An 18,156-nucleotide genomic window follows, 5' to 3' on the forward strand; every position below is an offset into this window, starting at 1 on the left:
TCCCCCTTCCAGCATCTGGATTTTACAATCCTATCTTCTTTTTTTTAAAAAAAAGTTCCGTATGAATGGCAGGGGGAACTGCCTATATTGTTAAATAGGCTATGTACAACATTTTGTCAGTTGCCCAAAGTAAACTGAAAAGTAAAGAAATAAAGAGGTTTACTTTAATAACAGCTTTAGAATTTTTTAGTGTTGCTTAATATCTTGAATTCAGACTGTAAGAGGGACTAAGTGGTTCATAGATTGCCTATCCCAAAGTACTGGGGACCTAAAAGATCTCAGTTTAATCCTCTACACTGGAGTGAGCATTGTTTTACATAGCCTCATCTGCTGTTGCTTTTTTCTTGTAACATACCAGTGCAGCTCCAGTAGTGGTGGTAACAGTTGGGACCACTAGTGTAGACAGGCCACTGGTATTTTAATCACTATCTGATCTTGACCTGCTTTGCACAGTCAATCAACATGGTTATTAAAATGCTGATGATGTGACTTTGTTAGTGATATCATCAGTAGGAAATTTGGAAGAAAAATGCTAGTGCATTCATAGTTTTTGAAGAGTAAGATACATACAGAATTTACGAGTACAGTGTTAATGAAAAAAGCTTTGTCCTTAACGCTGTAATTTAAAATAAATTGTTTTAATGCAATAATTTTACAAAGAAGTTGCAAGAAATGTTTTTAGTAGCAGAACACTCCCTGACCCTGTCAACAATGCAGTACATCAGAAAGTGTTACGTGGTCCGACTGATATATTGATTGGTCTCCTAATTCAATACAGACTTTCTTGCTTTGGTCATGATACACCCTTGTTTTTGAGGGCATGGGAAGTGTGGTAACTTTGCATTGTGGAAAATGAATGTATACATTTTAGTCTTCTTTTATTTTGTCTTCCTGTGTAGGCAGGTTGCACTAGCTGATCTAATAATCATCAATAAAACAGATTTGATTTCACAAGAAGAACTGAATAAAATAAGAACAGCTGTCAGGTATGAAACTGATAGTATGAACAGTTTATATTTATATATAGACTTCTGCTTCTTATGACTGGCACAGGGATTGGCAATTGCATGATTACCATGACACAATTATTTGCTCACAGGAGAGAGAAAGATTAAATAGTGTTCCAATACAATTAACGTACTTCCACAAATCTTGGTATTTTGCATGTGGTGATTGCTGTGCACCATTCTTATCTAGTAACTGTATAACCCCTTTTTAACTTTTCAGACTTCAGATTTTTTTATAAATACTTAAATATTTCTAAAGATACCTTTACAAATAACACTGCTCTACAACCAAAATGCTTCTGAAATAAATGTAGTCAAACTTTTCTAATTCGGGGTCACTGAGAATGAAAATGATGCTTAAAATTGTTGATTGGTTCTAGTTTTCAAGATATGCTATTGAGTCAGTATATACAACCCTTGACTTGGGAATGGTGGAGGATAAGTGAGTTATAAAGGGAAGGGATCTCAATTTAAACCAGAAATGACTAAAATACATCTTTGACTGGATCTATGAATAAATCTATGACTGGGTTTGGACAGTACTTGCTTTTGAGGCAAAACAATGAATGATGCAATCTGAAGCTGGTATTGCGTCATACATGATATGAATTGCATCATGTTATTCCTAGAAGTCATGGATGATGCAATCATAGCGAAGCTTACATCACTCTGCTGAACAAATCGCCCTATATCAGCTCTAGAAATCATACAGTGTCATGCTCTCTTATTTGTCATTGTTTGATTTTGCAAAGGGACACATTTCTGTTTAGCTAAAGTGAGCAGAGATGCCTCGTACTTGTGTGAACAGTGCAGTGCAGTGCAGATAACTTCTGCTATGTTTGTGGTGAAGTGACACAAAAGCGCAGTATAACCACTATGGTTAAGAAAGCCTATCACCTTTATTTTGGCAGCAAAATTGGAGATCAGGACAATAGGTGGGCCCCACGCAAACTGCAACACTTGTGCAACAAATCTTCGCCAGTGGTTGAACAGGAAAAGGAAATCTATGCCTTTTGCAGTGCCAATGGTTTGAAGAGAGCCAACAGATCATACCAGCAATTGTTACTTCTGCAGTTGTGCCTCCAGTTGGGAAAGGTGTGTCAAAGAAGAAAAAGTGGACTGTGCATTATCCAAACATTCCATCAGCTATACGCCCAGTACCCCATGGAGAAGGACTGCTGGTTCCTGATGCACCAGAATCATTCTCACTTGAGTCAGAAGAGGAAGAGGATGAAACTTCTGGTCCTGAACCATCAATGTCACAGGACCCACATTTTCTCCCATCCTCCTCCTCTGAACCACACCTCATAACACAAGGTGAACTGAATGACCTTGTCAGGGATTTGGAACTACCCAAGAGTAAGACAGAGCTGTTGGGCTCCAGACTATAGCAGTGGAATCTCCTGGCAGGTGATGTTAGGGTTTCCATGTTCCGTGACCATCAAAAGGATCTTGTCCCATTCTTCTTCATGGAAGGTGATCATGTAGCCTGCAACAACATCAATGGTGTGATGGCAGCCCTCAACATCATTCACGATCCAGATGAGTGGGGACAGTTTATTGATTCATCGAAGACGAGTCTTAAAGCTGTTTTACTGCATAATGGCAATGTTTTGCCATCAATTCCAGTTGGTCATGCAGTCTATATGAAGGAAACCTATGACAACATGAAACAGCTTTTGAGGTGCATGAACTATGACCAATATCAGTGGCAGCTTTGTGGCGATTTGAAGGTTGTTGCTCTCTTGCTTGGTCTGCAGACTGGATACACAAAGTACTGCTGTTTTCTCTGCAAATGGGATAGTCGTGCAAGAGATTCCCACTACATCAAGCAAGATTGGCCACTCCGACAGTCATTGGAGCCTGGGAGGAAAAGTGTTCAGCATCCACCACTTGTTGAATCAAGGAAGATTTTGTTACCACCCTTACACATCAAGCTGGGTCTGATGAAGAACTTTGTCAAGGCCATTGACAAAACACAAGCAGCTTTCAAGTACCTCCGTGGAAAATTTCCAAGGTTAAGTGAAGCTAAGATAAAGGAAGGTGTCTTTGTTGGTCCTCAGATTCGTGAACTTCTGACCATGCACTGCGTGGCAAGGAAAAGACGGCATGGAAAGCCTTCCAGTTAGTGGCAATAAATTTTCTCGGAAACAACAAGGCAGACAGCTACAGGTTGTTGGTGGAAAACCTCCTCAAGGCATACAAAAGCCTTGGTTGCAACATGTCACTAAAGATACATTTTTTGCACTCTCATCTAGATTTTTTTCCACTGAACTGCGGAGCAGTGAGCGACGAGCACGGCAAGCGATTTCACCAAGATATTGCAACAATGGAGAAACGCTATCAGGGCAAATGGAGCCCATCAATGCTTGCAGACTATTGCTGGACAGTGACAAGAGATGCTCCATTTAATGAATACAAGAGACAAGCCAAGAAGCGCCAAGTAGACACTGAATAGGACTAAACTATGTACAGAATAGTTTTTTGCCTTTTGTTTCATAATCAATTTTATTTATATAACCCTTTTGCTGATTTTTAAAGTGTTACATAAACAGGACAGGTGAAATATTATCATGTAAAGCAACCATAAACACATGAAAAAACTTAGGTTTACAATTTATGATTAAAACTCTACTATCTACACAATATACATAGACATAAAATGTAAAAGCTTAAATATCTTAGAAACAGTAGCCAATCAGTTGTTTTAATTGTCATATTTGAATTCAGCACATCAAAATACATAATAAATAGCACATTTTATCTCTGAAGCAGATGACTTCTCAAAAATTGTAGACCAGTGTAATTAATAGATATCTGGGGAGGCAGAGAGTAATTATCATTTGTGAGTAAATGAGCAAGTAACCTGGACAAGATTAGTGGTTAGAGGTGTAGGCAAAAATATCTTCTGCTGCCAGCACAATACCCCCACATCCTGTGAGAGGAACAAAAAAACACACACCAAAAACGGAGTTTGAAAAAGTCTTTTCCCATTTCACCGCTTTAACTAACAAAATGTCCTAAATAAAAGTAAAAATGTTTAGGCCCAGCAACATGTACTAAGGGGGAAATTTTGCTTGAATAAAATCTGTCCTCTGTAACAGTAGTCCTCTGTCATGGATAGTGAATCTCCTGGCAAGCTGAGAGAGAAATAAAAATGGTGATTGCTATGGGGTTGTACAACAATTTAATAACAGAGTTGGATTATTACTCAGGAGTTCCTGGTTCTCATTTCCCTGCTTAGTTCACTACGTTATGGAATTTTTAGTCACATCTAATTTCTCCTTTTTTCTCCACCCTTTTTCAGGTCAATAAATGGACTTGTCAAAATTTTAGAAACTCAAAGATCAAGGTAATATTTAGTGTTGGGCAGTATCACTTGCTGCCACTTCCTATTTTTGTTGTGACAAATTGCTGTATATTTTTTAGTTCTATTCATTTTAAAGGAAAACTATTTAAATAACTCCTTGCCTATTTTACTATCAGCGCTTTAGATTAAAACTAACCCCTTTTTTTAAAAAAGTCTTATGCTGTTTGCTTTCTCTTTACGTTTTTTCAGCTTAGAAATTGAAAATATACTATCAGTTTCCAGTTAGTCAGTTCCAGACTTCGTAAGGTTTAAATGCATATATTCAAAGAAAATTAAGAGTTTTTAGTCAACATTGGAATGCTAAAAAAATAAAATCCTTATTATACTTGTATTGGGTTTAGATTTTACAAAAACTTAATTAAATTTTGGGCTAAATTTGACCTGACAGTGGCTTTCAGTTATTGAGACTGTCTGTCTTCACTAGCAGTGCCATTGGAGGAGCATCACTGATTGGGAAAGTGCTAGGGTAGACACAGCCAAGATGGCTCTGATACATTGCAGCAGTTGGCAATCTTGCTGTAATTGAGGCTTATATGTAGAAATCTCTAGGTTATTTACATAGCTTTTCAGTGATGTGGTTCCAGTTGTCATGTGACACATCACTGAGAAGGCCTAACAGGCCAATGTTAAACTCTAATCACATGTATTGTGTAAAGCTGTTTATGCCTGTTCCAGGTTTGATTTAGTGGGACCTAGAAATAAATTGTGCCTGCAAAATTGTTTTGAAAGATATGTCAAAATAGTCACAATACAAGAAGTAAGTGGCTTTATTCTTTCTTAGTTTTGATAGGCACTCTGGTTTGAATTCCTTATTAAATGAAAAGGTTGTATTTTTTTAACAAAAGACTGTCTCTCCCACCTCACATGAAGCTCTCAGTAGAAAGTGTCTATTCTGATTCAATTATGGATTAATCGAATGGACTGAGTGAAGTTGTGACAAAAGCACGCTCTTGAAACATGCCATTTAGGGTTTAGTGACTTGTATATGAAGTACAAGTACACCTCTACCTCAATATAACGCTGTCCTCGGGAGCCAAAAAATCTTACCGCGTTATAGGTGAAACTGCGTTATATTGAACTTGCTTTGATCTGCCAAATGTTGTGTTCTATCCGGTCGCGTTATATTGGGGTAGAGATGTACCACACATTGAAGTGCTGGAATAAGGCTAGAAGCTAGTCATAAACCTTTCAAATGCAGTTAACAATAAATATTAAAAAATGCAGATGGGGACTCTACATTTCAATACAGGTCGAAATAGATTGAGCACAGATGCCTGTGGTTTTCTACTCCAAGTGTTTTCCCTACTAACACTGGCATATAGGTATTTGTGCGGTTGAATTTAACTTCTCATTATTGTTTCCTTTGTTTATAGCAATATTATGCACTAGTATAGTTTTCATCAGAAGGTGTGTGCCCATTGAAGGGCATTATTTACACTACAGTATTCCTTGAGCTCCTAAAAAAGGGCAATGTGGGTGTTGCAGCACTGGTAGCGGCTCAAGCTAGCCACCGAAACTCAGACCCAGGGTCTCAGCGGGGCTTGGGCTCAGGCAGCTAGCCCGAGCTGCCATCAGTGCCAAAATGTCCACACTGCTATTTGTAGGATGCTAGCTCAAACCGAGTTAACGTGAGTCTGTCTGCTTGCATTGGAAATCACTTCTCAGCTGCCGTGTAGACGTGATGTAGAGATGCATGCAATGTAGCATTTCATTTTTATTACAAGTAGTGTTGAAATGATCATTCTACTCTTATTAAATTAAGATTTTGAAACTACTGTATTTGAACTGTTAACAATTGCTGTTGAAATCAACTGTTGCCTTCTGTTATGTACTTTGAAAATGAGCTGGGCAAATTTTGAAATGTTATACCTAAGCATATGGGACAGAGAAAGCACTTATTGCTCTGGTGCATAACTATATTGTGCCCATCAACAGGAAGTATGGCTGGACATCTCTGACCTTTGATACAGTTGACCACCAAACTCTACTGTCCTTCCTTCACAGGTAGCATAGTTGTAGATAGAAATGCCCTGAAATGGCTTAGGTCATTCCTCTCAGAATGAACCAAAGGGGTCCTTATTGGCAACTATTCCTGCATCTCCATGACTCACTTGGTTAGTCCCACAAGTCTGTCTCTCCTTCATTCTGTTATCTATATGAAATAGTTGGGAGAGCTAGTGAGACAGCACAGGCCAACATGCCAGCAGTGGAGAGATCACACTCAGCTGTACATCCTTTTAATGTAAAGGATGCTATAATTTGCCTAGTTGAGATCAGTGCTTCTATGAAGAGGCACTGGCTGAAGCTGAACCCAGACAAAATTGAGATGATGCTGGTGAGAAGAAGAAAATGCTTTGAAGAAATCTCCATAACTACCTCATCTATTAAAGACATTTCTCATTTTATTGGTCTGAAGCTCTGGGATCCTCTTTCATTCTGCATTACATTTGGACACCCAACAGTGGCAAAAAATACGCACTTTCATCTGCGGGCATCCAAAAGATTTCACCTGATCCTGCCAGACTAATAGCTGGCCATAGACAGACCTAAGCTCAACTGCTGAAATTCTCTGTATCTACGAATGAAGTTCTACGCCTTAAAAGGGCTAGTTCAGGCTGCAGCAGCCTGCCTGCTCAGCAGCATAGGTTCCTTGCAATACATCATCCCACTCTGCACTGGCTTCCTATTGAACACAGTGCCCAGTTCAACATCATTGTACTGTTTTTCAGAGCCCTGCATAGAGTTGTTCTTTTTTTTTTTTTTTTTTTTTGGGCGATGACTTTTGTCAGTGGAACAAAGAAACTGTTGCTCAATAGGGGGAGAATTGTGGGTGTAGCAGACAGGAGCTGGCCCAAGATTGCCAGATGAAATAAGAATGACTAACCTCCCAGCATTCAGAACTAAATACTAAACATACACCTTTTCCCACACTCTCCCACGATAGTACCCTTGCTTGCACCAACAGTCTTCTCTTGTGTTCAGTAATTATTAAAACCAAAACACAAACACACACAAAACCCCCGAAGTTTGCTTCTTACTAAGAGGGAAGGGGAAGAGAGGTTATTGACATTCTTACTCATGGGAGGTGCTTAGATAAGACTCTGGTCGGTGCCAATATAGGAACATAGGTAGAAAGGCTTATTTTTTTTGATAGCACCATGGAATTTTATTAAATTTTCAGATAGTAGTGTGTCTGAGTTTATCTGATGGTCAGTGTTTGGATGCTTTACATTTCCAATAATGTTAATCTTGTTAACATGTCCATTGATTTCACTTATTTGAAATTCTGCTTGCAAGCTGTTCCTTGCTGGAAGTTTTCTGTCCTGCTGCTAAACAGTTGCACTATGAAAAGTCTTCTCTGCCGTGACTGTCATGTTAGTTTATACGGATTACCCTCATATTGTTTTTGTTTCTTTGTTCAAGTAGGAAGGTGAAATGTGTTTAAGAAGCTTCTACAACTTCACACTCCTTTCTTATTAACTTTTCAATTCTGCTGAAGAGTACTTGGAACAAGAATAAACAGTGCTACAGAGGGCCCTTAATCATAAACTCAGTTATTATGGAGAGTTTCCCATTGCTCATTTATTGCTTTTTCTGGTGATCTTAACTAAATAATTTTTGTTAAATCAGCATGTGTCTCTTTATAACAAAAAATAGTTAATAACTTCAGTGGGCTTTTTAACATTTAGGTCTAGATTTTCAACTCTTCTGTATCCACCAGCTACCATTGGCAACAGGGGAAGTTGCTGGATGCTGAGCACTCTTGAAAATCACTTCATTTACTTGTCTAAATGGGAGCTGAGTCTCTCTGAAAATCATCCCCTTTTATGGATGCTGAGTGCTTTTGTAAATCTGGCCCTTAACAATAGCTCCTTTGTTCTTATGCAGCTTTGGTTTTAAAGTTTCTGCAATATTTTGTAGACTTCTGCACCAAAACTATAGATTCCATTAACTATTGCTAGTACCGTGAATCTAGAGACAGTAACCCTGGTAATGGTGTGTGTGTTGGCATATGTGATTCTTATTGAAACAATTGGCTGTGTAGAGGAAAATGTCTATAAGAATACAATGGTGACTCCAAGTCCAGTTCGGGGGGAGAGGGGGAAATGTGTGTGTGTGGGGGGGGGGGGAGACTATCCTCATTGTTTGTACATGATTTAACGATGATGATAAACTTGGCATATTAGCTGGACAATACTAAAGTCTGGGTGTCTGTGTTTGTGCTGATCTGGTCATACTTATCGTGACATTCATACAACAGGACAAATCCTAAATTCCATGCATATACCCTGTATGCAGGGTATAAGAAGGAAAAGCAGTAGAAAGCAATCAGCCCTTTGTTGCATAGTGGCAGAGGAGATGCTCTGCAGGCACTATTGCAACATCTTTCAACTTCAAATTCCTTTATGAAGAAATAAACGTAATATATAATCTTGAAAACATTACATGGATCATATTGCCCGCTAAATAGCTTTTTAGGAGAGGGAAGTGTACCTATATTTCAGTCTTCCTCAGTTTAATCGAATGCTGAATTAGAGGAGGTTCAGAGAAGGGCCACAGGAATGATTAGGACCTGGAAAAACTCATGAAATTATATTGAAAATGTTAAGATTGCTTGTCTTAGAAAGGAGACAAATAAGAGGGGACACGATAAAAGTATTTATAGTAGTGGTAGATCAGGAGCTTCTGTCATCTTTGTCTTCTAACACAAGAAAAAGGAGATGTTGAATGAAATTAAAAGATGGCAATTTTAAAACTGATAAAATGAAACTTTTGCACACAAGGTATAATTGGTCTGTGGAACTCATAGCCACAGGACGTCATTAGAAGTTGTTGATGCCAAGAAATTAGCAAGATTTAAAAAAAATTGGACATGTGTATGGATAACAGCAAAATCCAGAGGAGTTATAGTTAATACTAACAATTTTGGAAGGGATATAAAACCTTATGCTTCAGGGCTGAAGTCAGTATCTAACTATAAAGGGTTAGAAGGAGACTTTGTGTCAGAGGCAAATTATCCCACATCTTACTGCAGGGTTCTTACACCTTCTGGTGCTGATCACATGGGATACTGGACTACACTGACTTCAGGCGTGATCCCGTATGACAACTCCTATGTTCCTAGTTAAATACTCTTCAGAGATTGACACTGTTTCTCTATCTTGCACTGTCTGTCCAAAACTTGAAATAATTACGCAGTTAGATTAACAGTAAAATTAGCTTATTAACATGGTATTTGAGAGCGCACATCCTTTAAATAAGATTTTTTTCTGTCCATTGTCAATCAATATTATGCAAGAGGAAGGAGCATTTACAATCTGCCTGAGTGTTTCTGTGACCTTTGTATGAGTTTTATGGAATACTACTGAGAACAGACAATTCAGACACAGCTGGTCATAAACTAAAGAAGAAGTTTATGTATGCTATGCATTGTACGTTAAAAATCTTTCACCCTAGAAACAGCTTTGTATACTTGTTGTTGGTGGGTGCATGTTTAATAATAATAATTGGCCAAGACCCAGAGGCCTGTGGATTTTTCCTTTTAACCATATCCTTGCTTTCCTATTTTCAATAACAAAATAACCAGGTCTGTAAAGCCAACCATTTTTCCTAGCAGTGACACCTGAACTGGAATGTATATTGTACTTTTCTGAAAAGGGGTGTGTGAGAGAGAGAGAGAGAGAGAAGACCTAGGTAGAAACACTTTTATAGTTAAGGTTGTCCAACACTGTCTGTTATAAGACCCTGTATTCAGTTGTTGTTACTTTGCCAGACTTTAACTATTTGGGCTGAAATTTTCCATGCTGGCTGTCTGGCTGAATTTGGGGGGCAGGGGGAGCAGAAATCAAAAATTTCTGCAAAAATTGTTCAGCTATTTCTCAGAATGAAGTTAGGGATAATACATTGATTTGCCCCTATTTTTACCAAACAAAAAACAAAACAAACAAACCGCTTTTGCAGCTGTGTTGTTGAGAAGCTCTAGCACCACACTTTCAAGCCAGGACTTCAAGTTTGGAAGAGGAGTTGCCTTGGCTTCATTGTGTGCCTTTTGCTGTCCTCACGAAATTCCACCCAAATTTGGCCAAGTTATGAACCTCTGAAAATCTGTTTTCACATGCTCAGGACAGATTTGTTAGTTTGGCAACTAAATTCTTCAGATTCCAATTCTAGTGAGTATGCTCTAGGCCATAGCTGCAGTCTGAGTAGGACTTTCCCTACAATTGTTCCTTCTGGCTCCACATCAGGGCTTGATGTGCTGGACACAGGAACGAAGACCTGAGGACCTGGGACATGGAGTTGAGGGGTGGAGGGGAAATGGATTGGGGTAAGAACAGGCTGGAGGAGGAGTCTGAGGCAGAAGGGGTCTGTCAAGCTTGGGGGTGGAGGAAAATAAAGGTTGAAGGGTTTGAAACCCTAGATAAACTCCCCTGAGAACCTGGAATGGAACTGAGGATTCCTGAATTTCAGCATTCCTCTGCTGTCAGCAAACAGCTTTGAAACTCATTGTTAAAATATTTGCCTCATCTCCCTTTAGTGACTGGAGCACATAGAAGATCTAAAGGTTCCAGCCCAGCAGCTGACCCATGTGGGAGTATGTTTCCACGTGATGCAGATTGTGTTTTGTTTTTAAAAAATCTGGGCAATAATATGCAAAAAGTATATGAAAAGCATGTTATGGTTGCAAAGTCAAGTCAGGCCCCTTGTTCATTTATATTATGATAAGTCTTTAATTACATGATTAAATACTATTTTTTTAAAAATGCAACAAAAGAATCATAGCAATAGCCTGCTTTAAGAGACAATTATCTTAATACCTTTACATCTGGTGAATGAAGTCATTCAAATAGCTTTGTGTCTGTCAAACATCACAAGCTGTGTTGTAGTTGAACTTTTTGCATTATTGTTTACTACTATAAAATATTTAAGTTGAGGAAAGTATGAAGACTGTGTTTTTATGTTTTGTTTTTTGTTTTTTCCCCTCCTAGAGTTGATCTCTGTGAAGTTTTAGACCTGCATGCTTTTGACAGCTTATCTGGGATAAGGTACAGTATAACTTAAAATCTTTATTTTAGCAGTTGATTACACAGGAAATCATAAGAAATGGTTGCACTAAATAGACGCTATCACTTTAAGGTTGCAACTAAGTTTCCGTTATAAACCGAATTTTGGCCTCTTGTCTAAAATTCTTAGTTGATCTTCACATTAATAACTTAGGAGTGAGGTACATTTTTTAAAAAAACATTTGAAGTGAATTGAACAAGGAGATGTTATATTTAGAGAACCCAAAAGTTGTCATCTAGAGAACCAAATGTTCTAATTCTTGACGTCTGATTTGTGTCACTACGCAAAAGAATAAATGGATACAAATCAGACGTCAAGAATTAGAACATTCAAAAACCAGTCGGAGAACACTTCAACCTCCGTGGTCACTCAATTACAGACCTCAAAGTCGCAATACTCCAACAAAAAAACTTCCAATGAGCAGTTTGCAAATTAATTCCAATTCTGCAATTTGACACAATTAAATTAGGCTTGAATAAAGACTGGGAGTGGATGGGTCATTACACAAAGTAAAAATATTTCCCCATGCTAATTTTTCCCCCCTACTGTTACTCACACCTTCTTGTCAACTGTTGGAAATGGGCCATCCTGATTATCACTACAAAAGTTTTTTTTCTCCTGCTGATAATAGCCCACCATAATTGATTGCTCTCGTTATAGTTAGTATGGCAACACCCATTTTTTCATGTTCTCCATGTGTGTGTGTATATATATGTATTTTCCTACTGTATTTTCCACTGCATGCATCCGTTGAAGTGGGTTTTAGCCCACAAAAACTTATGCTCAAGATAAATTTGTTAGTCTCTAAGGTGCCACAAGTACTTCTCAAATAAGGCTCTCAAACTACCTTAACTCTACCCCCACATAATAATGCCTACAGAAAATCAGACTATATTACCTTATCTATCCATAAAATAAAGTTTCATTTTATCAGTGCTTGCTAGATTGTCTTAATTAACTAGATTGTCTGAATCATAATTAAGGCTAAGATTTTGTCATGGATATTTTTAGAAAAAGTCACAGGTCACAGACAATAAAGAAAAATTCAGGGAAGCCCGTGACCTGTCCCTGACTTTTTTTTCTAAAAATATCCATGATAAAATGGGTAGGGACTGGGCAGCTGTGGGGTAGTTGGGGGTTCTGGGACCCCACCACCTGTGGGGTCTGAGAGCTCCAGGGTCCCCATCCTGTCACCAGCGACGGAGGGAAGCTGCAGGATCCCCTTGCCTGCTCTCCCACCCTCCCCCCGCAGCAGGGAGCTGCGGGAAACCCCCTGCAACCACCACAGTGGGGCGCTGCAGGAGTCCCCCTGCCACCATGGGGCAGGTCAGGGGTTGTAGAAGTCCCCCCCCGCGTGGTGGCAGCAGGGGGGCAGCCGGGGTCCCCCTATGCCCCTGCAGCTGGGAGCTGCAGGGTACTCCCGCTCCCCATGGCAGCTGATAGCTTAGGGACCACTAGCTTAGGGGCTGCTACCTCAGGCGGCAGGGGTACCTCACAGCTCCCTGCTGCTTCGGGAGGCGATGGGACCCTGCAGCTCCCAGCGGCCAGGTCTGAAGTCATGGATTCCGTGACTTCTGCGATGTCTGTGGGGGGAAAAAAAAACATAGCCTTAATCATAATCATATAAGGTCAAGTTGGCATCTTGCAGTGTAGCCCAGCCCAAGTAAGAGACAGCATATACCTGTGCTGCCCCAGGACAAGGCAGGGATCAAGCTGCGATACTGAGTTATGATTAAGATCCTGCGACCTACTTGCTCCATTGAGGAAGTAAAACTGCAACAGTCCTTTTCTTGACACAGCTTACTCTCACCCCACCCCTGATCAGCTGGCCAGCATGTTGTGGTGGTGGAAGCCAGGATTCAGTCCATTCCTTGCACCTGCATGGAAGGGAGGAATAGCAGCCCACTGGCAGCTGCTCTCCTTCCATGCAGGGTGTAGATCCTTATACCCATTTACTCTTTGAAGTTTCACAGCTGGGCTCAGAATTGAGCCCATTGAGTTACGCTGCGTTACAGCTTTCTCTGTGTTCTTACATTTGTTTTGGTTTTTTTTGCAAAGCACACAATCTATAATAAGACACATTAGAGCACTTGCACACAAAGAACAAAAGTGTACTGTGACAAATTACCACACTTAATATTGGAGACACATGCATGAAACTATAGAACCAGTTTCTGTGTTGTGCATTTTAGGTGAGCTACATGCAAAGTAAGGTGATGGTAAACTGACATTTGTATAGGGACAGAGTTGAGGGAGCATGGATTACTTTATTTGGGACGTTAATTCTGAATTTCCTGAGTTTCTAATGTTTGAAAGTGTGGGTTTTTGTTGTTGTTTCTTTTTACTCTAGCGTTCTTGAAAAGTAAAATGTGTACTCAAACTACTGATATAAGCCTGAACCTGAACTAAGGCTTTGTGGTAAAATCATACTGTACTTCATTTTGAATACTTCTTCTACAATTAAAATTGTGACATTTAAATCACAATTCTAACAAGCCACGTTATTTGGAAATGCATCTGAGTGATCAGCATTTGTTTTTATTTTCGTACACTGAGTTGACAAGTAATACAGTTGTACCTCTTTCCCCTGTGATACACAATATGGATGAAGACCAAAAAATGACACAAGAAAAGCAAAAGTGCAAGATGTGTAAAAATATTTTATTTATTTAACATAGTTTTCTTATACCTTTTTTGCCCCGTTCAGCACTTCTCCTTTAAATAATTTATAATAAAGTGAGAATAGACTTTACAGGTAAACTTAAATCTAAAGTGAGAGACCATTGAGGGCTCTAAGCACAGTAAATTACTGCATAAGCCTTTTCTCTGTTAGGTTAGAAAGGAGTCTGAGCCACAAAAGTCCAATTCAGATTTTGAACCCCTCCAAAATTTGGGGTTGATCTGACCCATCTCTCTTGGAGACGTAGGTTCAAATGTAGAGTCTTAGGCCGTAGTAAAATTTTATATTGTGGCCTCACGTTAATCCTTATTGGATTATCCTGCACCACAAAACATACAATTTGATGATTTGTGTTTGAAAGGACTGGGACTAAAGTAACAGAGGTGTCTCATGTTAGGAATTAATTTCATTAGCAGAGCTGGAAGGGAGCTGGCACATAGTATATCTTGTTTTAGTAAATGCTACAGGTCCTTTCTCCTGCCCCATGCCCTAATAACTTTAAAAACATGATTTAAAGTAGGGAAAGGACTACATTGATTTTTTTGCCTTGTGTTCTTAGTAATACTGTTCGGGTGACTCAGTTTGCCCTTCGTTTTGACGCAAAAGTTGGCTGAGAGTTGATTTGTTGTATTTTTAGAGTATTAAAGTGAACACTTATTTCAAAACCATTATTATTATTTGCAACAACTGTATTTTTGCTAGCTGTGTATGCATATGTTAGAACTAAGATATGTAAACTCTCCATGTATTTTTGCCATTTGAGCATAAATTTAACTTGTATAGTAGTTTAATGCTTTGATTTATTTTAAGAATGAATCCCTTTTTTAGTCTTTGTCCCTTTTGTTTTTGTTTACAGTAGCAAATGTCACTCAAGTAATCAAAAGGTCCTTTCCATTTACTGTGTTCGGGTTATGGAAACGACATTAATCACTGCCAAACATCATTTCATAGCTATAAACAAACAAGTAAAATTAAAATATTGGTACTTGATTCCTCCTTTTACATTAGATGTATTGTATAGTTGCAAAACAGAGAAAATCCTTCAAAGATTAACCAGCTGGGAAGGATTAAACTTGACACCCTCCTTATCATGACCCCTGGGGTGACTAATTCACTCCAACAGCTTGTCTACACACAAACTTTCCCCCTCCCCTCTTTTAAACTCACTCTCACCTATTTACCCCTCACTGTTCTTAAAAACCTTGCAGATGTTTTGTTTTGAAGTCTTTGGCCTCCCTGTAGGTGAATATATGCTACAATTGTTGAAGACATAATCTGCTGGAAAATGTTTATCTGCATGCTGTCTCACAGCATCACAGAGCAGTGCATTTTACAATTTCCTTCCACCCCTTGCATCTGATCAAACGTGAAGCATTCTGAAAGTGCAGGTAGATATAAATACACCTCTGCCCCATATAACGTGACCCGATGTAACATGAATTCGGATATAACGCGGTAAAGCAGTGTTCCGGTGGGGGGATGGGAGGGCTGCGCACTCCGGCGGATCAAAGTAAGTTCGATATAACGTGGTAAGATTTTTTTGGCTCCCGAGGACGGCGTTATATCGGGGTAGAGGTGAATATAGGCAATATTTTTCTTAAAATAAGATTTAGGAAAGCCAAGATGTATAAAGAAGGCACTTGGAGGAAGTATTTTTTGCCTATTAAAAATTCTGTATATATCATCAAATCATTGTTTACATGATCTGTATTAGTGATCACTGATCCAATTCTCAGTCAGAATGGTGATGGCTAAACTGTTACTTTTTTTTTTTTTTCTGGATTTTTCTGTGCCATATCTCAAAAAATTGTCTTTCATTCAATGTTGCTGCTCCAGCATGCTTGACCATACTCTGGCCATCTTTTGCGTAGATTACTGCTACCTTTTCTTCTCTAGTCTCCCTGATTCTCACATGACTCTCATCACATCTGTTCAGTGTGCTGTAATTAAAGTAATTTCCATGCCTGCTGCTATGTATTATAAAATATAAAATGTGTGTATGGGTTTATGTATCTGTATAGGTGATCAAAACACACTTTGAGATAAGTTTTATAGATGCACATTACTTTAGAATTGCATATGTATCTGAAAGTAAAACTAAGTGAAAATATTTTAAGTACAATTTTTACTGTTTCGTCCTACTTGTTAGTGTAAAATTCAATCTGTACTAGATAATGCTTCATTTATGTTTATATATTCCTTTTAGTCCTTTTGATACTTTAGTAACACAAAGTAGCTAAGTATTTGACTCTAGTACTCTAAGAGAATGCAAGGTTCAAGTTTACTTGTTTTCAGTTTGCAGAAAAAGCTGCAGCATGTGCAGACTACACACCCACACCTAGATAAGGTAATTACTAAACCTGCTACATTAAACCTTCTAACAAAATCCATTGGAGTAATTGCTGCATGTTAGGCATTGCATTCTAATCAAATGGTCTATAGTGGGTATTAACTAAGTGACAATGTATTAAGGAATCATTTGAATACATACATTGCTGTGTTTTATTATATTGGAACTAAATATATACAGTGGGCCATATTTTCAAAAGTGGCTTGCAAACAATCATGTAAATAACTTTACTCATATGAGTAGCCTCATTGAAATTAATGACTCTCATGAATAAAATTACTCATTTGCAGGACTGGGCTCTAGGTTTGTGGTAATTATTTTTCACATGCATATTTTGTGCACCCAAACAGTATTTGGGTGTATAAGTTGGGTAGTTGGACACCAAGTTATGCATGTATACATTTAGAATCTTGGTTAAAGCCAACTGACATAGTAACCCAATATGTGTAAATTTTCTTACATAGATGCTTGCAATTTGTTTTACAAGGAAAAACAGTATAATTGTGGGTCTATAACTCTGGACTAGAATCTGCCCTAATTTAGGTCTTCATCCTGCCAACACTTATGTACGTGATTATTTAACTATTATGAGTAGTTCCATTGAAGTTAATAGGATTGCTCATGGTAGTAAAACTAAGCATGTACATAATGGACTATTCACATTAGTAAAATTAAGCACATAGAGTTTGTAAGATCAAGACTTTACTTTTTGGGGTGTAAGTCAGGGCAGAATTTGACCCTCTGTCTAATACACAGTTAGAATTGTCATTGCTGCATATTTAACAATAGGAAGTGGTTCATTATTACCTCTTAGATCAGTGGTTCTCAAACTTTTGTACTGGCGACCCCTTTCACATAGCAAGCTTCTAATTGTGACCCCCCTCCCCCCCTTATAAATTAAAAACACTGTTTTATATATTTAATGCCATTATAAATGCTGGAGGCAAATCGGGGTTTGGGGTGGAGGCTGACAGCTCGCAACCCCCCATGTAATATCCTTGAGACCCCCTGAGGGGTTCCGACCCCCAGTTTGAGAAACACTGTCTTAGATTTTTCTTTTACTTGATTAATGGAAAATATAGTGTTGTTTTCTTCCTTAAACATTCCTAAACTAAAAATCAAATTGGAGGGTACAGAGGAAAAGCCCAGTTTATCACTGCTACAGAAATCAACCTATGTTTAATGTTGATTGTATTGCTTGTTAAGCACTGACAATGTGCTTGGTGATATACGGGGCAAAAGTAGCTTGCAGTGTGAGAAAGACAGGGAAAAGACAATGGAAGTCACAGAGAAGAGTGAAAGCTGAGAATTTTTTGTTTATTGGGTATGTGGACATGTCCCCCAGAGAGTCTTGTGGATATCATGGACTCCTCCAAGTAAGATCGTATAAAATATAATCGGGTTCTGAGCTAAGCATAACCCTTGAGCCTGTGCTCAAAATTAGCCACTAAAATTTATAGAAAAACTAGTCCAGAACTCCTAATTTGCACATCCTCTGCTTGTTGCATAAGGAAGCAGAGGCAGCAGACTCTTCTAGAGGGCTGCTTTCATTTCATATTGGCAGAAGAACACCTATTAAGCCGGGGTGGGCAAACTTTTTGGGCTGAGGACCACATCAGGGAATAGAAATTGTATGGCGGGCCATAAATGCTCACAAAATTTGGGTTGGGGTGCAGGCTCTGGGGTG

The 18,156-nt window shown here is 38.8% G+C and overlaps 1 protein-coding gene across 1 annotated transcript in view; it reads left to right on the forward strand.

Annotated features, from left to right (window-relative positions):
* CBWD3 (COBW domain containing 3) overlaps positions 1–18,156 on the forward strand; it is a 46,683-nt gene that overhangs the window by 16,326 nt on the left and 12,201 nt on the right. Inside the window, 4 exon segments of the mRNA XM_034773541.1 lie at positions 900–986; positions 4,315–4,359; positions 11,364–11,420; positions 16,415–16,466. Of these exon segments, the coding sequence (XP_034629432.1) occupies positions 900–986; positions 4,315–4,359; positions 11,364–11,420; positions 16,415–16,466 (241 nt within the window).

Source organism: Trachemys scripta, chromosome 6 (assembly GCF_013100865.1).
Source record: "Trachemys scripta elegans isolate TJP31775 chromosome 6, CAS_Tse_1.0, whole genome shotgun sequence".
Lineage (NCBI taxonomy): Eukaryota > Metazoa > Chordata > Testudines > Emydidae > Trachemys > Trachemys scripta.